This window comes from Gopherus evgoodei, chromosome 12 (assembly GCF_007399415.2).
Source record: "Gopherus evgoodei ecotype Sinaloan lineage chromosome 12, rGopEvg1_v1.p, whole genome shotgun sequence".
Lineage (NCBI taxonomy): Eukaryota > Metazoa > Chordata > Testudines > Testudinidae > Gopherus > Gopherus evgoodei.
Genome location: NC_044333.1, coordinates 37,127,477 through 37,152,003, shown reverse-complemented (window position 1 = coordinate 37,152,003; position 24,527 = coordinate 37,127,477). Strand labels below are relative to the sequence as shown.

The window sequence follows — 24,527 nt, the reverse complement described above, 5'->3', positions numbered from 1 at the left end:
TTGTCCAAGTTGTTGAACATCTCATCGTCCAAGGAAGTCAAAGGGACTATTTGTGAGTATGTGTTTGCAGAATCAGGCACCAAATGAACAAATGCTTTCCCATTAAATTAAAAACAATCCCCAAATCTCCCAGAGGATGTGGATTATGCTTCAAGTGTGGGTATTTAAAAAATACTTTAAAGATTAGGGCTGTGATTTAGGTCATAAATTAAAACAGTGTTTCTGTAATTTAGGTCCTAATTTTTATTATATTGTTTATGTGTATAGCGCCATACATTCCGCTCGTGGATAGCAATGTCATTTCTCAGTGTTAGCCACAGTGAGATGTACACATGTTTCTTCTTCTAAAAAGCAGGTACATACCAGTAATCTGTATGTAGTGTGTAGGCCCCTCTTTTTGTCCTATGATTGCAGAGGTGTTAATGAGACACTACCTTGAATGGTCCCTTATAATATGTGCTCACTACCTATGCTAAACAATCTGTCCCACCTTGCATTGTGCTGTGATGCTGGGAGTGCCTTTCCCAGACCTGAAGAAGAGCTCTGTGTGGCTTGAAAGCTTGTCTCTCTCACCAACAGAAGTTGGTCCAATCAAAGATATTAACTCACCCATCTTCTCTCTCTGTATTTAATTTGGCAGCCCTAAACACAAATATCTAAAATCATCAGGAAGCAGAAGTCCTCTTGTCTCTGTTATCACAACTAATCTACTTGGGGAATATTTTCGCACATTTCTGTTCCAGATAAAATATGGAAAGGCACTATTCAGTTTAATAAATAATTTTCTGTTCAGATCTACAGGTGCAATGGAGACCAAAGTAAAAACACTGGCAAAACAGTCACAAAATGACATTTTCCCTGCTTAATTTATTTTTCCAAATCATAAATCATAGGTTTGCATTTCAGCTCATCTTACTCCTGAGAATCCTTTTCAGACATGGGCTGGCCTTACCCTGTGCAGCGCTGAATACCCACAGCTTCTAGTGACTTTAATCAAAATTGTATTTTATAGAATCAGGTCCTTAATCCCTAAATGTTATAGAACAGTGATACTCAGACTGCGAGCTGTAAGTAGCTCATGAATGTGTCTCCTGGGGCTCTATGCGGCACATGATATTAAAACATGATGTAATTTAATTATTAACCAATCCAGGATGCTTTTATTGTTATTAACCAATTAAGTTATTAACTTGCACTAACAATGAATTCACTCTACTGTGGCTTTTTTGGGTAATGTTGATCACTAATTCGGCTCCTGAACCTCCTAAGTCTGAGTATCAGTTTTAGACTCTCCAGCTTATGTAAAAGAAACTGGCTCTAGTGAACCTTGGTTTTACAAAATCAGTGCTTCTTTCTTTTTACTTTACAACCGGCAAGCAATTCCAGTGTTTCCAAAGTATCCATTAATAGTAAGCTACACCCCCAGCTGTATACATTATCCACCTGTCAGTGTATAGCTATTTTACAAATACTGCATACACTTATTTACATGCTGATGATCTCTTTGAATTATATTTTCTTTGTGCCAGTAATGCAATAATTATAGGAAAGACAATAAAGCTGGTGAAAAGATATCTAAGATAGGTGCCTTATTCGTACACTGAATATAATAAATGCCCTAGAGGTTCCACAGCTTCAGTATTCCCCTGGAAATGCTGTGCAACTTTCGTATTTTAATAGTGCCCATTAACTGGAAATTAGGGACGTATTGGGTCATATGAAGTCCATTTTCCAGTCAATGCAAGATCACTTGCTACAGCATGCCACTCTGTGATTTGTCTGGTTTAAGTTTTAGATGATTCACACAGTGGAGCTTCCGATCTTGTCTCTTGGGATAGCTTTGCACTCTAAAATTGTCCCAGTGCTGCTGGAGCGACACGGAACAAATATCGGTGTTATTAGATCACTCCATTTACTCTCTCGTTTCCCTTCCTACATGGTAACCCTGCCGCGCGGGTGATGGCTCTGGGTGTTCCACCTTTCCCAGCTCATTGTTTGCACTGGGGTCAGCAAATGTGAGGTGCTGAGTGAGTTAACCGTGCGACTGAGCTGTAATTTAGCGGCAAAGAGAGCAGCGCTGGCGAGCCACCCTGCTACCCGGAGCTCTACAGAGAGTCACTCTCCCAAGACACAAGGTGTCCGGACACGCTCCAGGAAATTCCCAGCCACGCTGCAAAGCGGGGGCAGCCTTCCACCAAAACTTGGGTTTCGACGAGAAATCCCCTCTTCGAGCTCTGGCCCCCTCACACTGAGCAGAGTTTCAGAAAACGCCTCCAGCCGCTGGCTCCCTGCCTGTCCACCTCATGCAGCCTTGCAAATGACACCCCCGGGCAAAAGGGATTGGGAACGAAAGCCGGGCTGAGATCCCTGCCAAGCAGCCAGGGGGCCTGATGGGAAAGGGAGGTTAAGAGCAGGCTGGCTGCTGCGCGGCAGCCCTGCGCTCCACGGGGCCGAGGAATGGGACCCAGGCGAGCTCTCGGGGGGATGGAACGTTGACCCAAGCGAGCCCCCGGGGGGATGGAACGTTGACCCGGGCGAACTCCCGGGGGGATGGAACGTTGACCCAGGAGAGGAGGCCCCAACCTCGAGACCCCTTTGCGCCCCCGCGTAGCCTGATTTCTCGGAAAAGAAAGGACTTAGAAGAAAGCGCTCAATTCTGTCCTATTTCGATTGGCTAGCCGGAGGCTTTCCGCCGCTGTCCATTGGCTGCAAGTCATGGCGGAGGCGGGATATCGCAGACCCTCCCCCTACTTTTTAATAAATGCGCGGAAGGGGCGGGGGAGTGCCTACTTTCGCTTACCCTCTCTGGCCTGCGAGCGCTGTGCTGAGCGAGCCAGCTGCGCGCAGCCGCTGGGTGCATCTGGGTGAGCAGCGAGTGGGGCGCAAGCCGATTCTGCAGACCGCTGACAGGTATTTGCATCTCATATCCTCCTCCGAGCAGAGCATTCTGCAGCTGGCGGGGTAGTTGGTAGGTTGGCCGGGCAGAGCCCAGATAGTGCGTTAGCACAAGGGCTTTGCTAAGCCTTGCCTCTTCTTTTTAAAACCATTGACTAACGTTTGCATTTGCAAATGTAACGTGGCCCGCTTTGGCATTGATTTGAGAAGCTTTTTATTTCTGTGCAGCCTCAGCTTCCTTTTTGCAGGTGAGATTTGAACTTTGGAGTTGGCACGTTTCTGCCTCACGCTGACCCGCGCTGGGCTCCCCCCGTGCCTTATACTACTCATTTTGACCTAACTTTAAATGAAAGCATGGAGATCGCTCCAGGCAGGAATCGGAAATGACCCTTAAGAATGCGGAGTGCAGCGCGTGTCCCAGGACCCTAATTGATTAAAACAATTGCCTGCTGTGGTGACAAGAAATAAATCAATGATTCCCTCAGTGATGCTATGGAGAGGAATAATTGCAGATATTTTCCATATATGTTCTCTTTTATATTTAAATAATGTAATCTGGACTACACCTGGGTGAAGCACACTCAGACTGGTGTCTGGGAGAGCATTTGCTAGTTTGCAAAGGCAAGGTAAAAGGTTTTCCCACAGCCAGTGTACTAAAGTACAGGCTGGAGGAAAAGCAACATATGTAAAGCTCTCTATTAACTTAAAACAAGACCCCAACAGAAATGACACCCCACACTGTCCTGCGTTAATGCCAGCAGTATAACCTCTTGAGCAGTTTCATGAAACAATGGAGAAGCTGGGAGCTTGGAAAGTTTTCCCCCTCTTCCAAAATTCCAAACTCCCACCTTGGGTCTCTGCTTTAAAAAGAAAAAAAGAAAGCGCATTGGGCACAATGCACACAAGCTGTTAGGGTAACTGGTGCTTTGGAGGGATGTGCAATATCCTGTGAGCCTACCTAGTGACGGGCTCTGTCACTGGCTACTGGTCAAGGTGGTCATGGACATAAGCCCATGCTCTGGGGTCTCTAAACCTCCGACTGCCAGAAGCTAGCATTGGACGACAGGGGATGGATCACTCAATAATTGCCCTGTTCTCTTTATTCCCTCTGAAGCACCTGGCACTGACGCTATCAGAAGACAGGATACTGGGCCAGGTGGACCATTGTTCTGAACCAGTATGGCCAGGCTTATGTTCTTATTGTCTCCTGTTCCCTAAACAGTACTGTAAAGTCTTCTTGTTCTAACTGTACTATTACAAATCCCACCTGAGCACAAAATAGGAATAGGAACATTTAGGCTAGACACAGGTTATGGGGTCTATTCAGCACACCCTCTAATTAGACAGAACTCTGGCAAACCTTCATAGGAATCTAAACAGAATGACGAGTGAGCAGGCAGTGCGACGGAGCCCTGCTGTTATCTTTTGCCCTCAAACCATATTATTGAATTGAGCTGATCTCTTATTTAAGCAATGGGTATGGTGGCCACTTTTGGGCTCTGGGGTAATAAAGATGGAGTAATATTAAAGGTTTGGGCTAAATGTACAAAAGGCAAAGTCATTCCTATGTCATGTGTGCACTCAGTCTTCAGCTAGCTCCGGATCTCCAATCAGCATGTGGCGTGACATGCCACCAGCTAGTTCTGTTTAACTCCATCGAACTGTTGTGTCATGTAAACCCCAAATGTCAGTCATTCAGGGTTTGCATGGTGTGGAAGCCAAGCCAATGTGTCAGGGATTCTGGCCTAACATGAAGGAAGGACAGCATTTATGAACGATCGGATGAATTAGAGAAGAGTTGTTACCTTTAAGTGCGTATTTCCCTGATAATGTCAGTTAAGTTGGACAGTTAACATTAGTTTAAATAGGTCCAAAGTCATCTGGCCTGAGTTAGGCAATGGCCCCAAAATGCACCTTGTCAAGTTAGTGCCATTGGACCCCATTAAAAGTTACAAAAGACAATTTGAAGCATTAACAGTTTATTCTCAAACACAAGAATTTTCCTAAATATCACTGAGTAATTCAGAGACAGAAGCAAAGTGTGTACGTAGGATCTTTTTGACTGTTTACATGGTTTGTCTTTAATGTTACCGTGGATCCTTTTTTAAAATGAGTCAACAAATCATAATTTAGGTGGTCTTAGACTTTGCCGTGGACTTCCTGATGATTAAACTGTTTAGAAATGGATATGGGAGAGGGGTGAAAAATGCCATTTCTAAAAGAGGAAGAAACACTGAAAACGGATCAGTTGTTTGAGCCCTTGTGCTGCTGTTTAGGCTGCTCCCCTCTCTGGTGTGGAAGCCAGGGAGGAAAATGTTGGTCGTAGCATCCTGGGAATCCATCTAAATCATGATCTTCAGCTCCCCTTGAAGAAAATGGGATGCTAATTGGTATCAGGCAGGATAAAAACACCTTTCAACAACTGGAAGAAATGAGTGGTTGAAATCAGGAAGCAGAGTGGGTGGGGGAAGTTAGACTAAGGCTTGGGATTATTCGCTTTACATATTTATTTGCAGCAATGAAGTCCCTGGGGTCTCCCACCACTGGGAGATGTTGCACAAAGAGACATCATCAAAAAGAACCAGCCAGCCAGTGCAAACATTGGTTTGGGTGATCCATTCTCTAACCCATCCTTCTACAGTCTTAGGTACTTTGGAATATTGTGGTTCATTAGGTGTGCAGGTCCTTAGCATGCAGTTGTAGAATTAGGACCATTATTCCATTGACATTGTCATGGCTCTGAATCTATTACCTGAATTTTTGCATGGTGTCCTGAGTGTGAGGATTTGGCCAATGGAATAGTTTATCCCTCAGAGGAACCTCTCAGACTTGATCCACAAAACCCAGTTGTAATCCATGTTTGGAATGTAGGGTTACCCATGCATAATGTGTGGACAGATTTTCCCTGGGATAGACCCCATTGACTTCAGTTGTGGGCTACTGTGGATCACAATTCTTGTTAAACTTAGTTGAGTATGTACATACAGATGCTTTTCAAATCGTGCCTGTTACCACCATGCCAATGACCTGCTTGCTTAATTGTTTAAAAGAATACTCCCCCCCATTTTGTGGTGTGCAAAAACAGCTTTGGAAATTCAAATAATTTACACACCTATTCTCATGCAACAAAGACACTGATCCTGGACGACTTGCTCACATAAGTTATCTCCTTGAAATCAAGGGGTTTATTGTCTGACTAAGGATTGGGTCCTAAAACATAGCCAAACTGACTTACAGCCAAAATGGAATAAAATTACACTGAAGCAGAGAACTGTCTTTCAGCATGATGTATGTTAAAACTGCTGAGCTGTAATGAGAGGCCCAGTGATTAGGGGAAATTCTCAGTTTCTAACTATAGTGATGCTGAATGCACCATAATTAGATGATTCTCTGAAATGCTAACTGCATTGAGTTCATTAGTATATATGCTAATTAATGGCTCAATTCTGCGTTCCTTGCTCAGTCCAAGTACCAGCCAGAGGTAATGGATTCTGTGAGCAGCAAGAACAGGGATATAGTAAGCCAAGAAATACTAACCATTAGAGCATATCCACTTACTAAATAGACTTCAATGCAAACTCTCAGTGGTACAGCAGTATCAGGCCCCATAGCCCCTAGTTCTGTATGCAATGAATACAGCATGTAAATTGGTAAGATCTTCTGCTGGTGAAAGTAGACATCACTCCGTGTAAGTCCCTGGAATTGCATCAGCTTACACCAGCTCAGGTTCTTGCCCTCAGTGTAAAAGTCTTACAATTTCTTCTCTCATAATCCAAGGGAGCCAACTAATAGTGTGTGTTTTGTTTCTTGTTACTCTGGCTAGACTGATTCAAACAAGGCTTCTTTTCCATAGTGCCCCTGGGAGTTTCAATACATTAATTGGATAGCTTTCATCATCTTTATTAGCCTGCTATTAGGCAGGCATCCAGCACAGTGTGAGGAATTTTTCACATCAAAAATAACGGGGAAATAGTCTATAGCACTGAAATGTTGGCAAGACAAATGTTTAGTTAAGGGCTGAGCATCTTTCCAGCAATCGGGGGGATTTCCAGCTGTTGTTCTTGTGACTGGCACCTGAACTACAGAGAAGATGATTTTGTACAATATAAAGCAGCCTTTTCATGGCATTTCTCCAGCTCTGCCGCAGCGTGCATATTATGGGAAGTAGTGTTTGTGAGCGGGGACAGAGGAGTTGGGGAGGAAAGTTCTAAGCTTCCTGTACCACTTGCAGTTTTCCAAGAGGGACCGTTCTGTGGAATTGTTGGACACGTCTGATTCACAGACGCTCTGCCTAAAAATGTTAGTTCTATGAAATGTCTGTTTTATTCCTGGAGCCTCCCCGTCCCAATTTACAAACAGATGGATATGGGCCCTGCAGACTGCACTGTAGGCCAGGTTCTGCCCTTCGCTATTAAACATTCTCTCTCCACTGAAATCTGTGGAGAGACTGTGCATTTACACCAGTGTAACTGAAAACAGAATTTGGTTCTTTACATCTACATTGTGCTCTTTTCCTTATTTGTTAGGTGTATTATGGTAGCACTTAGGAGCTCTTCCCTGGTCCAGGACCCCGTTGTGCTAGGTGCTGTACAAACTCAGAACAAAAAGATAGTCCTTGCCCCAAAGAGCCTTGAAATCAAGTTTCAATCCACAGTGTGAATAGTGGGCTGCATGGCCTAGTGGTGAGAGCTGGGGCTGACACCCACCCCCATTGTGGCCTAGGGGCAAATCACTTATCCCCTCTCTGTGCTTCAGTTCCTTTATTTGTAAAATGGGGCTAATAGTGAGCTTTGAGATCCTTGAATGGTAGTTATTACATAAGTGCAAATGATTGCTGTTAATAGTGACTTATAATGGGCTGTCTGTCACGGAGTATTGGGGGCATTTAATAGTTTTGGCGTTATCTGTACATAATAATTAGGACATTTTGATATCTCTGTATATTGTCTGTTAAGTGCTGACCATGTACAAGACACAGAAAATGAAGACATCCCTAGCCAATGGTGCGTAGTCTAACCCCCCTCCAATTGCCGCTGACTCCTGATGTCTGCCGTACTGTACAGACGAGCTCCTTGAAGTGTGACACGTGATTTCTGTATGTGGCAGGAGTGTGACTGGTGGGAGACATTTAACGGATCCTGTGAATTTCATTTTCAGGATGTGTGACAGGAATGGTGGGAGACGGCTCAGGCAATGGCTGATTGAACAGATTGATAGTGGGATGTACCCAGGACTGATCTGGGAAAACGAAGAAAAAAGCATGTTCCGGATCCCGTGGAAACATGCTGGAAAACAGGATTACAACCAGGAGGTGGATGCTTCTATATTCAAGGTAGGAGAGATGGTACATTTCTTTTCTTAACACTGCTCGTGTACTGTGACACTTTCTTTCATTGCAGACATATTAGACACATCCCCTTCCTTCCTGAGCAGCACTGCTCCTGGCTCTGATTCTCTAGGCTGCTGATTGCCTCTGGAGAGTTGCTGAGTGCCCTTGTCTCCCACTGACTTTGCAGGCAGTGTTCAGCCTACTCCTCTTTTTGGCAGGATAACAGATTTCCATCCTTGCATGTTTTTTTTTTTTTTCCCAATGAGAATTGCCTAGAGCTGCAATCCTCCTTTAAATTAAAGTAATTCGGACATTAATAATACACGTCCTACCTCTTCCTAAAGGTGCTGAGCCCCCACAGCTGTTGTTGATAGGGCTGGTCTAATAATTTTTCATGGACAATTGGTGTTTGCAAAGAACCACCTCTGTATGGAGATGAAATCGCCTACAGCTCTCTGGGTCCTGATAAAACTAATTACTGTGGCAGTAGGCTAAACCTGACTCAAACATAGCACCAGAGCCCTGTTGACTGCATTGAGGCTGCACAGGTGTAAGGTGCAGAATTTGACCTAGTGAGTTAGCGTCTCCAACTTTTCAGGAGTTTATGGCTCTGAGTTTAAAAAAGCTAAGAGACTGAATATGATGTATATTGGTGGTACTAACTGTATTCACTGCAGAATGTCCCATTGACTTCAGTCAAGTCTCTGCAAGATCAGGGCCTAAAGAAGTATTTTTATGGCACACCAAAACTGCTCCAAAGGGATCATGCCTGCTAATTTTAATATTGTTTTCCAAATCAATATGTGGACGTTATATTTAGACACCATGTTGATAAGCTTTTTCAAATGTCCCCAAATATGAATTTTCACTACCCTGCAGCAATAATAAAAATACAGAGCTCATATGTAGATCTTTTGTCAGTAGACCTCAAAGCGCTTTACAAAGGAAATCAGTATCATTATCCTCATTGCACAGATGGGGAAACAGAGGCACATACCAGGGAAATGACTTGTCTAAGGTCACCCAGCAGGCCAGTGGCCAAGCAGAGAATAGAAACCAGGTCTCCTGAGTCTTCACTTCTGTGCTACAGTATATCAACTGGACAACACTGTCTCCCCTGCAATTAAAATCATAGACTCATAGACTTATAGGTCAGAAGGGACCAATCTGATCATCTAGTCTGACCTCCTGCACAAGGCAGGCCACAGAACCCCACCCATCCAATTTTATAACAACCCCTAACCCAGGACAGAGTTATTGAAATCCTCAAAATTGGTTTGAAGACCTCAAGCTGCAGAGAAACCACCAGCAAGCGACCCGTACCCCACGCTGCAGGGGAAGGCGAAAAACCTCCAGGGCCCCTGCCAATCCGCCCTGGAGGAAAATTCCTTCCCGATCCCAAATATGGCGATCAGCTAAACCCTGAGCATATGGGCAAGAGTCACCAGCATCATGCCAGCCTTGAGTGATAGCTTTCTAAAAGCACTTAACGTTGTGGTGTGGACGTGATTTCCAAGAATGAACGCACCGTTGTGCATCTGCTATTTAAAAACAGTTAAAAAACCAGCCTCAATTGTTGCTATTATGCCTGAGCTGAGCACAGTTGTGTTAATTGCAAATGTAGTTTTTGGAAATCAGCCCTTCTGTGGGCAAGAGTATTGAGCACGCAGAAAATTGTTTAGATTAGTTTAGAGCAGGGACACACCAACGAGAAGAAGAGTGCAAAGCTTCAGACTCTCCCCTCATCTCTCACTCACCTTCCCATCATGATGAGGATAATTACAAGGCTAATTTTGGACTGTGACAGATTGTGTAAATCACAGTTTGTGCAAAATTCTGGAAAGAAAAGAATTTCATGTCAGGGATATGGTGGCCCTAAACAGGCTATTTGCATGCAATAGTCTCCCCTCTTGGCTGGTTGTCAGATTTTGGGGCAAGAGGTTTTTTGTTTGTTTTTTTAAAACTTGATCAAAACCTATTGCAGCTTCCTCTTTGCACTGGAGAGTCAGAGCTTACACTGATATTGTGGGCCAGATTCTCCTGTGCCCTGTGCCTTCAGTGGTCATTCCACCTGGAAAAAGTGACTGTAAAACACTACTCCTGGGATGAATGGAGAACTCTGAGTGGGAAGCATTTTACGTGGGTTTAAATGATGACTGCAGAAGCTGCAGTGCCCTGGAGAATCGGGCACTTTGTGAATCAGAGTGAAGGATAGTACAGTAGTTAGGGCCCTGACCTAGGAGATGAGGCTTCAATTCCCACCTCTGATGTACTTGCTCAAGGTTATCCAAGAAGTGTATCTCTGCCCCTCAGTTTCCCATTGGTGAAAATGGGATAACAGCCCTTCTCTGCCTAACAGCAGCATTGTGACTGAGGATAAATCCAGTGACGATTGTGAGGACCTCAGACACTGCAGTGACAGTGGCCAGGCAAGGACCTAGGAGTGGTGGTTAGATAGCTCAGTGGTTTGAGCATTGGCCTGCTAAATCCAAGGTTGAGAGTTCTCTCCCTGACAGGGCCACTTAGGGATCTAGGGCAAAATCAGTACTTGATCCTGCTAGTGAAGGCAGGGGGCTGGACTCCATGACCTTTTGGAGGGGAGGGATAGCTCAGTGGTTTGAGCATTGGCCTGCTAAACTCAGGGTTGTGAGTTCAATCCTTGAGGGGGCCAATTAGGGAACTGGGGTAAAAATCTGTCTGGGGGTTGGACTAGATAACCTCCTAAGGTCCCTTCCAACCCTGATATTCTATGATCCGTGTTGGAAGTCACTAGGAGTTTCCCTGAGTGACAACATCAGGAAATGGCCTTGAGGAACAAATGTGAGATTTGGCCCTGAAGTTATAAACTGGGCTTCTGATTTTAGCCTTTAACCAATCAGAAGACAATGAAATTGGCGTTTAGCCAATAAATACCAGAAATGGTTACTTGGATCTAAGAGTTTGTGTACACAGAGCTGCAATACGGACTATGGGGCTGTGGTTTCTAAAGTGTTCTTAACGTGCTGTGCATTAAATGGTCTGTGTAGACCCTGCTAGTGCTCACTAAAGACTCCCTAGTGTGCTTTAAAGTGGTGTTATTTGAAATGGTACTACATTAAAGCACCACTCGGGAATATTACCAAGCTATTACTCATTGCTGTATACAGAGAGAGAGCCCCAAATCCCGATTTTTTTTTTTTGCCATCTGCATAAAAGTTCAAAAATTGCTAAAAATAAACCCTGAAAAATGAAATTAATAAACCCCATAGAACAGAGCTCTAATTGTAAAGCTGGTTCTTCAGCTCTGTGGCACTTTTCTCTTTTGTTTTAGGCTTGGGCAGTTTTCAAAGGGAAATTTAAAGAAGGTGACAAAGCCGAGCCAGCCACTTGGAAAACGAGGCTACGCTGTGCTCTGAACAAGAGCCCGGACTTCGAGGAGGTGACGGACAGGTCCCAGCTGGACATCTCGGAGCCATACAAAGTGTACAGGATCGTCCCAGAGGAAGAGCAGAAATGTAAGTGTCCTGATAAACTGAGTGATTTGTTCCATAGCCACCTACCTCCTGAGTATTGAACGTCTGAGGGATTTGTAGGAGACGAGAGATTGTGTCTGGTTATTAATGCAGAGGGAAAAACAGAAGTGGACTTACGCTGGCTCTGATGTGCATTCAGATACTGAGCTGCATTTCCTGGGCCACATCCCACCTTCACGTGTGCCACCTTCACATGTGCCAGTGTGAATCCGGATGATTTCACTGGGTCAAGCTGGACCCCCTAGATCAGTGCCCGGAGAACGCCCTGGTCATGGGATGGGTGGGGGAAGGGGAGTGAGCCATCCCCATGGCACTGCCCACTCTTCCCTAGAGCTGTGGGGCAGGGATCCATGGCTGGAGAGGGGCAGGCAGAGGGCAGAAATGGGAGATCAAGGCATTTGGGGAGGAGAGGCCAGGGGGTTATGCATCCTTTCCTCCTCAAAGCCACCTGGGGAAAGTTAATGTAGCTTTAAACTGCCTTCACCTTACTGTAGCCAATTGGACTGTGGAACCTTTTCAGGGAGGAGACTGGGGTTGCCTCTTAGCAAGGAAAGGCCTGGCAGGAGGCTGTATGCTGGGGAGAGGGACAAGGACCCCAAGGCCACTGAAGATGCACAGGACCTGCATGTAGAGAGCCACTGGAAGCACATGCCATCAAGACTTTTTTCTTTTCTTCCTGAGGGGAGGAGAGCAAACACTCCTCCGCCCCTGCTGGAAGGATCTGGGGAAAACTCCATGTGGAAAGTTTGGAATTCACCCTCTTCCCCACGGCCTCATCCCACAGCTGTTTGAATAGGAGAGGCTATTCCCCGAGTAAAAAACCAAACAGAGCGTGCTGTCTGTGACAGTAGCTGACAATACTCTATGGCAGTCTGGCTCAGAAGGTCTGATCCTGTTCTCACTCACACCAGTATAAACCTAGAGTGACTCCAGTAAAAGTCAATGGAGTTCTTTCGGGGTAAGTGTGGGCTGAGATCAGAATCAGCCCCAAAGTCTGTCCTGGTGAAGGTTTTAGTTGTGGTTTTGGCCTTACATTCAGTCCTGATGCCCCCTTCTAACCTAAAGGTACATCTGCTTTAATCTGTACAGATGCTGAGGAAATAGAATACTCCCTCGCATTGCCCAACAGTAAAAGCAACGATTATAGTAACTGGGGTTCAGCAGAGAACATTTGTTACTGTGATGTCCGGTCTGGTGTTAGCTGTGCTAAGTTTATTTTTATTTGTGGTTTTGTTTGTGCTTTTTTTTTTAAGCATGCAAAAGCTGGTTGTCAGGAAGTCTACCTTTAGCATGTTGGTCTCTGTCAACTTCATTCACGCAGAATGCTTTATATTTCTGTACACTTGTTATAAGCATTATGCAAATAGTTCCCCTCAACAGTGTAGAGCTGTGCTTTGGCAGGGGAGAAAAAGTCTCCAGTGAAGGTTAAATTGTTCCCTGCCCCAGCAGAACTGTGGCTGTTTCCTGGATTTAATCTTATTCACACCCGTGCAATCCGCTGGGCTCAATCCTGCAGTCCTTGCTCTAGCAAAACTGCCATTGATTTCACTGGGATGGAAAGGACAACAGCTGCAGGGCCAATGGGTTTGCACAGTTGTAAAGCGACAGGTTGGCTCTAAAGTGGTACATTGTCAAGTGAACTCCCCATACATGGCAGTGAGGGGTAAGATCCCATGAAGGATTCTAGGTTTCTTTATTTTAACAATGGTCAACATTTCCCAAAAGCAAGTCACTCCTATCCCATGGCTTTCTCTTGCATGCTGTATGGTCTGATTCCTTGTTAGATCACTGCATGTGGTATGATGCGTTGAGTGCTGAATTCTTGTATTTCTTTCCAGGCAAAGCGGGTATTGCTAATGGAGGCAGCTTGAATGAAGCCACTGACATGGACTGCAGTCCTTCTGCAATAGATGACCTAATGAAAGAGGTAACGAACTGCTATAGCGAAGCAGTCTCTCTTTGGTTGGAAGGGCTAGATGGTCAAGTTTCTCCATGAAATTGTGTATTGCATTTTTCTAATGATAAGACCAGGGGAACTAGATTTTGATATCACTGGTGCAAGAAGAACACATCTGCATGTTTTCAGACACATTAGTTAGTCATTCATGTAACACAGGAGTGGGCAAACTTTTTGGCCCGAGGGCCACATTGGGGTTGCGAAACTGTATGGAAGGCCGGAAGGGAAGTCTGTGCCTACCCAAACATCCTGGCCCCCACCTCCTATCCGCTCCCTCCCACTTTCCACCCCTGTTCCATGTCCCCTGACTGCCTCTCAGGGGCCCCCCAGCCCTTATCCAATCCTCCAGCCCACTTACCATGCTGCTCAAAGCAGCATGTCTGGTAGCCATGCCGCCCGGCACTAGACACACTACTCTGCTCAGCAGGAGTGCGCAGCTCTGCCCACGTGGGAGGGGCCAGGGGCTAGCATCCCCGGTTGGGAGCTCAACGGCCAGGCAGGATGGTCTCGTAGGCCAGATGTGGCCTGCAGTTTGCCCACTTCTGATGTAACACAATGTGCAGTTCTGTGGTAGTTGCTTGTCATATCCATGGATCTCACGTTTGCATACAGTTCAATAAGAGTTTCACCAGAGGGTCAGATTTTTGCAGCTCTTAACATAGAATCATAGAATATCAGGTTGGAAGGGACCTCGGGAGGTATCTAGTCCAACCCCCTGCTCGAAGCGGGACCAATCCCCAACTATTCCCCCTTGCCTAAATGGCTCCCTCAAGGATTGAGCTCACAAACCTGGGGTTAGCAGGCTAATGCTCAAACCACTGAACTATCCCTCCCCTTGTCGCCCTTCATTGTGATGCAAAATTGTTGGAGTAAATTCTGCTCTCTGCGTACCCATGAAATCCAAGGCCCCCTCCTTCTAACCAGTCTCCAAGCCAAAGAGTTTACCTGTGTCACAGTATGTTTGTTTTTACTATTCCTGTTCAGGGGCCAGTGAGCAATTTAGATAATGACTTGTTTCCGTACGGTATTAGTTGCCATTGATACAATGTTGATTGCCTGAAACTGCAAAACTGCTTAATCTCGGTTTTGTTGCCTGGATGATGTAATGGCTTTTCTGTCTTCCTCAGTCCCCTGTTGTAGATGAATACCTTGGTATAATAAAGAGAAGCCCTTCCCCACCTCAGGAGAATTGTAGAAACCCTCCAATACCAGACTGGTGGATGCAGCAACCTAGCCCTGGTAAGACACTAGCGACATAGCCAGGACTTATAGAACAGAGTGTCTAGTTTGATTGGGTAATCCGTCGAGGACACAACCAGGATAGCAAAGATTAATTTTGGGGATCTCTGAATAGCTGCCTCTATATTTGGTGCTTGTGGAGAATTTCTATGTCTGAGGAACAAGTTTATTAAGAATGCCTAAAATATCATCATAACTCGAATTTAAATCTTCTTGTAAGTACAGGAAAATTGACCTTTGCAATGGCATGAATCATGACCGTCAACATTCTGTAGTTGCTCAGGGGTTTACGTCTGACTCTACAGACATTCAGAAGCCTCAGATCTAAAGTATAAAGTTCATTTCATCATCGCATTGGCAGTGAGATTGTAGTCTGTGCTCTGGCAAAACTCCCATTGATTCCACTGGGAATGGTAAAGACGACAGCTGCAGGCCAAATGGGGTTAAAGCGACAGGTTGGCTCTAAAGTGGTACATTGTCAAGTGAATTCCCCGTACATGGCAGCACCGTTCTGGATCCCATGTTGGGAATCCCCATTCTGTTGCTGCTTATCTGGTCGGGAAAGTGGAACCCCTGGTGTGGGCAAGGCTCCTTGCAGGGTTTTCTTCTCTCATGAAACCATGGAGGGATCAGAATGATGTGGAGAGGAAATGGCACTGGGGCGAAACGAGCGGGCGGCCAGGTCATTGGATTTTACCAGAGATCCCCGGGCTTGTGTCAAAACTTGGCACACAAATATAACTTATTTCTTCTCCCACAGCAGCTGTGCCCCTGATGAATGGGTACTCCGGCTATGAACAGCTGCAGTCAGGTACTGGAAATCCCACTTTCTTGCTCAGTTACGTGCTGTGCCCTCAGTCGGGATGATGTAAGCTGCCTCTCTTGTGACACTCCCAGGCGGGGCCTGGCTTTGCTGCCGTTGTGGCCCTGTTCATGTGCACCCAGAGAAAATAATTATTAAAAAAGGCAGAGTCACCAAAAATGGCAGCTTAGGGCTTAATTGCTCAGAAATGCTCTGACTTCATAAGCCGCTGTTCCATTCTCAGCACCCAGGCAAAGGAATTAAAGCTTTTAAGCAGTAGCAGAGATGTGTGCACCCGGGAGGCAGCCAGATTCTGCCCAATAAGGTGATGCCTTTGCACTGCTCCAGCAACATGTAAAGTTGGCTTAAAGAGTCAGCTGGGGATTCCCTGGGTGTAGGGAAGTCCTCAAGTGGCATGAGGCTACCATAGCCCTGGCTCTGTGCCAGTCCTTCCAGCTCTCTCCAGGTGTTGAAGATATGCCAAAAGCTGGAGTGACTGTGGCTAGAGCGCTCTGTGCTTCGGTGATCTGGCCAGCACAGCAGCACCTAGATGGCACCTTGAGGCTGGTCGGACTTTTGTGCTGAGGACCAAAGCAGCCCCTGGGTGCCACAATATTGGGGAAGAGGAGTGTAAAGATGACATTAAGCCTCCTTCGCTCTCCCTTCCAGCCACAGCGAGAACTGGGCTTGGCACAGCTGAGGACTGGGTTCTTTGTTGCAAATCCACCATGCAGGTTGCTTACCCACGGCAAATCTGTTCTGCATTGTTACAGGCATTATTTTGTAGACCTAGCAGGTTGTTTAGATAACAAACAGTAGCACGGCGAAAGGGCAAGTTTTGGTAGAGGTGGCAGATGCAAACACAGTGCAATATAGTTAGCTAACAAGGGACAAAGTCTGAGACACCTTAAGGGCAGAGAGTTTGTTGGAGGAAGGATGCTAGGCCCACAGGGGATGCCCTCCTGCACACCTACATGGCAGCATAAAATGGCTGTCCTGGTCTCAGACTCCTTTACATTTGCTTCACTAAAGGCAGCGCAGTTCACTTAGATGAAGGCTGTTCCAGGATAATTGTTCCCTTGGTAATGAAATCTGGAGTGGGTGGGGAGTTTCCAAGGGGCAGTTTATAAACCCATTACCCCCGTGGCTGAGCACCTACCTGAGTATCTTGGTGGTAGGCCAGATATTCTGCTTCATTGGAACAGTGGGGCTGCTCTTGGAGTGAGGAGACATTCTAGATATTTTAGGTGAGGAAGGGTGTTAGAATCTGCTCCGGGGCAGCCACTATGCGAAGGATGCAGCCATCTGCTCCAACAGTTCCTAGTGAAAAAGTAGAAGGATCCTGGTGCATGCAATCGGTGCCCACCATGCTGACGTAATCACGTTTTCAAACAGTTCTGCTGGCATGTTCTACCTAAACCTAACCAAGGAGTAACTGGTAAAACTAGATCAGTGAATCCAACTGGTCAGGCTTATCAGCTGCAGACAGACATGTGGAGGATTGGGAAGGTAAAAGGTTGCATGCTACAGAGCATGCTGAATTCAGAAAAACTGTGCTGAAAATCAGTGTCTCCAGTGGAAAGTCTGAGAAGGTCAGGGAGGAAACAGCTGGAGTTCTTCCTCACAGGAGTAGTCCCATTGTCGACAATGCTTACTGAGTGAGGTCTGCTCATGCGTGCCGGGGTTGCAGGAGCAGCCCTTGGCTATCCTGCTGATTCTAGTCCAGAGAGCTGTGATGCTGACTGCATTCACTGCTGTTGAGCCAGGCACACAGAATTTCAAGGGCTTCAGCTCTTAACTGGAGCTTTGCTCTCCTGTGCAACAGGATGGTTATTCCTGCAGCAGTGGGTGAAGTAGCGGAGGGGGTTAGCTGCGTCCTCTGACTGGCTGTGTGCGGGTGTGTCTCCCTGCAGTGTACTCGCAAATGGTGATCAGTTTCTATTATGGAGGGAAGCTGGTTGGCCACACGACTACCTCTTACCATGAAGGCTGCCGAATTTCCCTGAGCCACGCCCCCGCCCACTGTGACAAGCTGTATGGCCCAGATAGCCTGGAGCACGTGCAGTTCCCTTCCGCTGACGCCATCCCGAATGACCGCCAGAAGCACATCACCAAGAAGCTCTTCGGGCACCTGGATCGGGGGGTGCTGCTGCATAGCAACAAGCAGGGTATCTTCATCAAGAGGCTGTGCCAGGGGAGAGTCTTCTGGAGTGGAAACAATGTGCTGTACAAGGACAGGCCCAACAAGCTGGACCGGGATGAGGTGGTCAAAATATTCGACTCCAACCAGTTTGTCCGAGGTTTGTGGAACATTCCCACCCCCTTGATCCACCCTGTTCATTACAGCTGACTTTTCTGCCCCCCCCGCCCCCCTTTGTCCTCTGCACTCTGACACACGGATAGAGCCATGTTGCTGTAGGATGGTGACCACATCTTCCTGTACCGATAGGGGTCAGATCCTCAACTGGTGTAAATCGGCTCCAGTGAAGGGCCATTGTTTTTAAGGCACTTACGATGGGAACAGGAGACCATGTGTCTTGAGTTCTTTGCAATCTTTAGCATATTTATCCTCATCGCACCCACATAAGGTTGGGCGGTGAGGAACCGAGCCACGGAGAAGCTAAGTGACTCGCCCAAGATCACACAGGAAATGTGTGGCAGAGCATGGAATTCCACTCCAGTTTCTTAAGTCCCATAGTGGTGGCCTAACCACTTGACCATCCTTTCTATGCCAGAAGTCAAAGAACCTATGCTGACTTATGCCAGCTCAGGATCTGGCCCAGAATGTATAGACCTCAGCCTCAAAGTACTCACATAGTCTTTACATCCTTGCATAACACTTATACAAATAAACACAAGCAGTATCCCTTCCACCAGGCTTCTCTCTTGTGAGCGGTGGTGTTTGGAGATATTGTATAAAAACCCCACTGCAGTGTTTTACATCAAGTGAGGGCATGATTGATAGGTTACAAAATACATTCCTAAAGGCACTGCATGTGATACTGAATCTGTGTTAATACATATTAATGCAGGGCCCAATTCTTTCTCCTCAGGGTACAAGGAATATCTGTGGACTTCCCTGTGGTGGGAAGATAGGACTTTTAGTCATTTCTCCTTTTAGTCCTCCCCTGAAAGCGCTAGATCAGCAGTTCTCAACCGGGGGTCCAGGGCCCCCTGGGGGCTACAAACAGGGGATCTGCCAGGCAGGGCTGGCATTAGGTTCCATGGGGCCCAGGGTAGAAAGTCCAAGCTGAGCCTGAGCCCTGCTGTGTGGAGACGAAGCCAAAGCCTGAGCAACTTTGCTTTACAGGGCATCCTGTGATGTGGGGTCCTGGGCAATTGCCCTGCTTGTTACCCCTTAAGGCCAGCCCGGGCTTTTATATACAGAAAAACACTTGTGGCACAAGTGGGCGGTGGAGTTTTTATAGCACGTTGGGGGGGGGGGGGGAGGGAGAGAGTGGCTTGGAAAGAAGGTTGAGGACCTCTACTCTACATCAAATCGATTTTCTCTCCAGAGGGGAGAAGTTGCAGCTCCATCAGTGTCCTGAGGGGGTCGCTGTAGAGGGACAGGAAGTGCTTGTTGCCAAACTCAGAGAGGCAGAGGGCTCTGCAGCCAGGATATTGACTCTTCTCAGTTTAAATGACTACAGAAGCAGTAGAGCCGGCGCCCTGGACTAGCCAGGCTCCCCTGCTGTTGGATCAGAGATTAACTTAATCTGCCTCTCAGCACTGTGTCGCTTATACAGCTCTTTAAAGAGGATTTCCTGCATTTGGATTTTTAACCTCCCCCTCTAATTTTCTCTCTCCATAAAAGCTAAATACCTTTTGCTGAGTGTGCATGCAGTGCTGCCGGCAGGTGTTTGTGTGGGTTTGCTGCTGAAGTGTGTGTATGCAATTCTCCCTGCAGGTGAATAAGCCACCTGCTGCAGCTGTGTGTGCTAATATCTCACTGAAGTTGGTTTCCATCCTTTCCAACCATCCGTTTTTCTCCTCTTAGAGCTGCAACAGTTCTACAGCAGCCAGGGCCGTTTCCCTGAGAGCAGGGTCCTGCTGTGCTTTGGCGAAGAGTTTCCAGACACAGTTCCTTTACGCAGTAAATTAATCCTGGTGCAGGTAGGGCACATTCGTGAGAAACAGCCATTGCTCGAGCTGCCTCTTCGTTCTCCTACAACTCAGAAATGCATCCTTAAGACTGTCTTGTTTTTGTCTCTTAACATTCAGAGCCAGGTGTTTCCAACCTCAGAAGCATAGGGTTGCATGCAATTTGCGTAGCTAACTTCAGGGACGGATTAATGTAGGGGCTTTAGGGGCTGCAGCCCCGGGCTAAGGGGGGCCCCAGTGCAACAGGGCTCAGGCAGGCTGCCTGCATGCCATGGCCCCGCACCACTCCCGGAAGCGGCCGGCTGCTGGCATGTGTCTGTGCGCCACTGGCAGGGGTGGAGGTGGCTCTACACGCTGTCCTCGCCCCAGCATTGTCTCCACAGCTCCCATTGGATGGGAACTGGCCAATGGGAGCTGCATGGGTGGCGCTTGTGGGTGCGGGCAGTGCACAGAGACACGCTGTCTCCCTCCCCCGAAGGGCGCGCAGACGTGCCAGCAGCTGGCTGCTTCTGGGAGCAGGGTGGGGCCAGGGCCTGCAGTCTGCCTGAGCCCTGCTGCGCCACCAGCCAGGAGTGGCCTGTGGTAAGCGCCTCCCAGCTGGATCCTACACCTTGCACCCCCTCCTGCACCCCTAACCCCCTGCCCCAGGTCAGAATCCCCTCCTGCACCAAACTCCCTTCCAGAGCACGCACCCCCTTCCTTCACCCAAATTCCCTCCCAGAAAGAAACTAATATAACAGCTATTCTAAGGTAAGAGCGACACTATTTTGAATTAACTTAACTATATTCTACATGTTTTAAGACTGAATGTAACCACAGAACACCTTCATTAATTAAAAAGCAAGTTTAGTATAGCATTAATAGCCTTGATGCCATAACTGTGATCATTTTTGTTTTAAATTGGAAAAAGACTTAGATTTTGTGGAGCCTCTGTATACGATAGCCCTAGGCCCACAGGAGAGTTAATCTAGCCCTGCCTAACTTGTTTACATATGTGCATCAATTACATGTGTAAACCAGGTTTTTGCTTGCATAAATCATCAGTTAGGCATCCAGGCTGCCAGTTAATTTTCTTAACTTGCACACACACATCTCCAAATGGTCCATGTCATCACATTAATTAAATGAGCAAAGTAAGCACAAAACTGCAAACAGATGCTGTTGGTTTGAAAATCTGGCCCTAAATTAGGAAGAAATTTATTTTTCCCCTCTCCCTCTCTGTTTGCATAGTCATTTGCTAAATACTTTAACTATGTACCCTGTTCTGCAGCCTGGTAACTTTTTTCTGGCCTCCCACTCCTGCCTTTGAGGCAACTGTCAAATAAATCACTGCAACTGGTTGTGCTGTTAACAGCAGGATTAGGGCTTCATGCAGAGAAGCAAGCGTAAGGGGTGAATAAACTTGAGAGTAATGGAGAGTTTGCATGTAAAATCTTACAGTACAAAGGATATGGAAGAAGTGAGTGGGAAAAACTCTGGTGGAAAGTTAGATACATATAGGAAAATTAGTTTACTATGCCCAGAATGGCTTTGTTCAAAGACTGAAAAAAAAAAATTCAGGACCACTGAGTCTTTAAGTTAGACATCTTTGCTTTCTTTTGTTGATGACATCCTAATATATTCACTGTGTTATTTATGTGTATTACAGCACAGCCTAAAATCTCCAGTCAACATAAGCCACAGAGCAGGCAGGGCCAAGCTGGGTCATGACCTGACCAGTTTTTGGCTGGGCCAAACCTGAATGGTGTTGTGACCCTTTGTGCCCATTTGCAACACCACTCACTCAAATTTGGCCCAATCATCCATCTGTCATGAGGGAGGGCCTGCCAGGCCAAACCCGAGTGGTTCTGTGATCCTGTGCACCACTAACTCAAAATTGGAAAGGGTGGGGGCTCATGGTCAGGCTGCTGGTGAGGGAAGAAGAAGGCTAGATAGGGTGTAGAAATCTGTACCCTCTCACATTTCAAATGGCTCTCTGCAACCCCTTCCAATTGAGATTAGAGCCCTATTGTGCAAGGCACTGTGTATATAGAAAGAGACATTCCCTGTCCTGAAGAATTTCCAGTTTAACTAGACAAAAGAGTTAGTGACTTGCCCAAAGACCCACAGGAACTGAATCTGAGATCAGTTGCCTTAAGCACATAGACCATAGAATATGAGGGTTGGAAGGGACCTCAGGAGGTCATCTAGTCCAACCCCTTGCTCAAAGCAGAAATAATCCCCTGACAGATTTTTGCCCTAGATCCTTAATTGGCATCCTCAAGGATTGAACTCAAACCCTGGGTTTGGCAGGCCAATGCTCAAACCACTGAGCTACCCCTCCCCCTGCCATCCTTCCCCTCTCTTCTCAATTTCTCTCTTGAAGGAGGGTTCCCCATTTAGACCATTCTCTTCCTTGTGGTATCTGATGTACTGTATTGACAGTAGCTCGTGTACCCCCACTAGAGTGTTCAGTGAAGTCTGGGGGGTGGTGGTGGTGGTTATGGTGAGTTAGAGGAAGATGTATGTCATAAGTGTTCTCATCTTGGTGGCCTTTCCTTCTCCTGTAGGTTGAGCAGCTGTGGGTTAGGCAGCTGGTGGAAGAGGCAGGAAAGGTCTACAGCAGCGGCCCAATGCTTCCGGTAGCTGATGAGACCCAGCATGACCAAATATTCAGGATCTTCCAAGATATCTGCGGGACACACCAAAGACCTCTGTTTAGAGAAAATCAACAGATCACTGTCTGAGTGCTTTTTTAAATAAATAATGGTGGGGTTAAGTTAGACCCTGGTTGGTCCCAACAGTGTTTGAATTCCCCTGTGGAAAACATTCTGATTTAGAATCTAGATGCCCATGGCTGTTCTTTGTTGTTGTTTAAAATAAACTCAGCAATTCACATTTTTTCATTTGTGAACAAAGCAACTAGACCAGAACGGTGAATTCTGGCTACATTTTATTTATATAGATGGCTTTTGAACCATTCTTTGTCTTCATCTAGTGCTAACAGCAAGTGGATGAGGAAAGTTTCTTGAGTGTTGTGGGAGAGTGACTAGAAAGATCGGTAATGCTAGTATAATATATTGAGGCTGTCACAGAACAGCTCTTCTTAGTGTCCGTGACCCATCTGGCAGTCAGAACACTTAGGAGCAGATCCTCAGCTCAGTTGTATTCAATGGAGCTATGATGACTTACAGCTGCTGAGGATCTGCCGCTGCTGTTTCATCCCCTTTTCTGAAAACCTCAATTTGGGAAGAACAGAAGCTTGTGAAAGATTTTAAAATGCTCAAACATACTGGAATGCCACCAGGGATCAGGTCGTCCCATTGACTTCCAAATAGAGTTTGCAATACCACTGCTGGTAAAAGACAATGGAAACTTTTTTAGAGCAAATATCCTTTAGCGTCCAAAGGACCCGCTCCTGAAGTAACTTCTTGTTTGCCTTTATGACTGAGGGGTTTTTTGTATATTGAAGTATTTCGCAATTTGGAAATAAATCCCAATATTATTTGTAAATACTGAATGTAGGAAATGATCATTTTAATTGTCTTAGCCAAAGAGAGAGTTTTTATATATATAAATGCAAAATAGTAAAATGTTCATGTTTAGTTGGTTTAGCCTCAAAAATGCATGTGCCCGACCTCCAATGTGTGTGCAAGTTGTGTGCCTGCTACGGTATGTGTGTGCATGTCCCGACTAACACCCATCATGCTTTCTATGCATGCGCATCTAGGGAGTGGGAATTTTTAAGAAATAGGGTCATGTGCCTTACAACTGAAAGCCCAAAGCCAGTATTGTGTGTGTCTCTCTCTGCTCGGCTGACTATTTATTTTATGCCTCTTTTTAAATGGTTTTGTAATTTGTATCTTGCAAATAAAGTGCTCTATTTTGTATCTTTTTATCTCCATTCTTCTTCAGTGTCTGAATGACTGGTACCAATGGGGAGTCACTGGGAGCCAGTTTCCCTCCCAAGGGGCAGTGTGCTGACTATTGCATTCTTCTGGGGTTAATCATGGGGAGGGATTTACTATCCTGGCCTGCCAAGCTGGTCACCATTCTAAGGAACTGACCCTGTGAGCTGGGCCCTTGCAGTGCCCACAGAATTGATTTTGGCCCCACTGTCTCCTCTCATATGCTGGGGCTGAGAGGAGAATCAGTTTCCGCTTGCAGTTTCCTAGTCACTACAGCTATACTTATTGGCAGGGATTCTGGTTTAAGGACCAAACAATTTGAAGTCAGCCTCTGAGTTTTGCCATTGATTTGCACACACACATTTTCATTAATGTGGAAAAGTCTATTATTCTTTATTATCTGTGCTGCCGTCACGCTTAAGAGCCCTGGCCATGGCCCAGGATGCTACTGCGCTAGGTGCTGGACAAACACGGAGTAAAACTGGTGTGCAAGTATTTGTGAAGGGAACTGCGGCTTTCTGCAGGGGCAGAATAGTTAGTGTCGATTCCGGGGATGGGACCTGAGGCATGTCACGGTTGAGGGCAACTTTACCTGTATTCTCTCTTTATGGTCCAATAAGGGCACTCAACTCAGGCTTCTGGCTCCTCTGCCATTGCCTCTTAGGTGGAGACGTGTCTGTTTCCCTTCTGACCAGAATATTTCCAGGATGCAGAGTTTCCTGACTATCGTGAGAGATTCCCCATCGAAGGCCAGGCTGTCTAAGCAGATTCCTTCTGCTTTTTCTTCAGAGGCGAATAACAGAGT

General features: G+C 46.3%; 1 protein-coding gene across 2 annotated transcripts; it reads left to right on the top strand.

The window, feature by feature from the left end:
• The first annotated feature begins 2,771 nt into the window (after window positions 1-2,771).
• IRF8 (interferon regulatory factor 8) lies at window positions 2,772-23,704 on the top strand. 2 transcript variants are annotated; one of them, XM_030581923.1, is made up of 9 exons: window positions 2,772-2,910; window positions 8,053-8,227; window positions 11,535-11,718; window positions 13,575-13,663; window positions 14,821-14,932; window positions 15,696-15,743; window positions 17,648-18,034; window positions 19,732-19,847; window positions 22,385-23,704. In XM_030581923.1, the coding sequence occupies exons 2-9, from the start codon at window positions 8,054-8,056 to the stop codon at window positions 22,559-22,561; spliced, it is 1,287 nt and encodes a 428-aa protein (XP_030437783.1). In that variant the 5' UTR covers window positions 2,772-2,910; window position 8,053; the 3' UTR covers window positions 22,562-23,704. The 2 variants fall into 2 exon arrangements, with proteins under 2 accessions (XP_030437783.1, XP_030437781.1); XM_030581921.1 differs by having other exon boundaries at window positions 15,693-15,743.
• The last annotated feature ends 823 nt before the right edge of the window (window positions 23,705-24,527 follow it).

What these genes read in the sequence shown, in the direction of transcription:
- IRF8 (XM_030581921.1), top strand. Translation starts at nt 8,054, where the DNA reads ATGTGTGACAGGAATGGTGGGAGACGGCTCAGGCAATGGCTGATTGAA. An exon ending in TGGATGCTTCTATATTCAAG is followed by an intron (nt 8,228 to 11,534) that starts GTAGGAGAGATG and finishes CTTTTGTTTTAG; the next exon opens with GCTTGGGCAGTTTTCAAAGG. An exon ending in GTAAATTAATCCTGGTGCAG is followed by an intron (nt 19,848 to 22,384) that starts GTAGGGCACATT and finishes CTTCTCCTGTAG; the next exon opens with GTTGAGCAGCTGTGGGTTAG.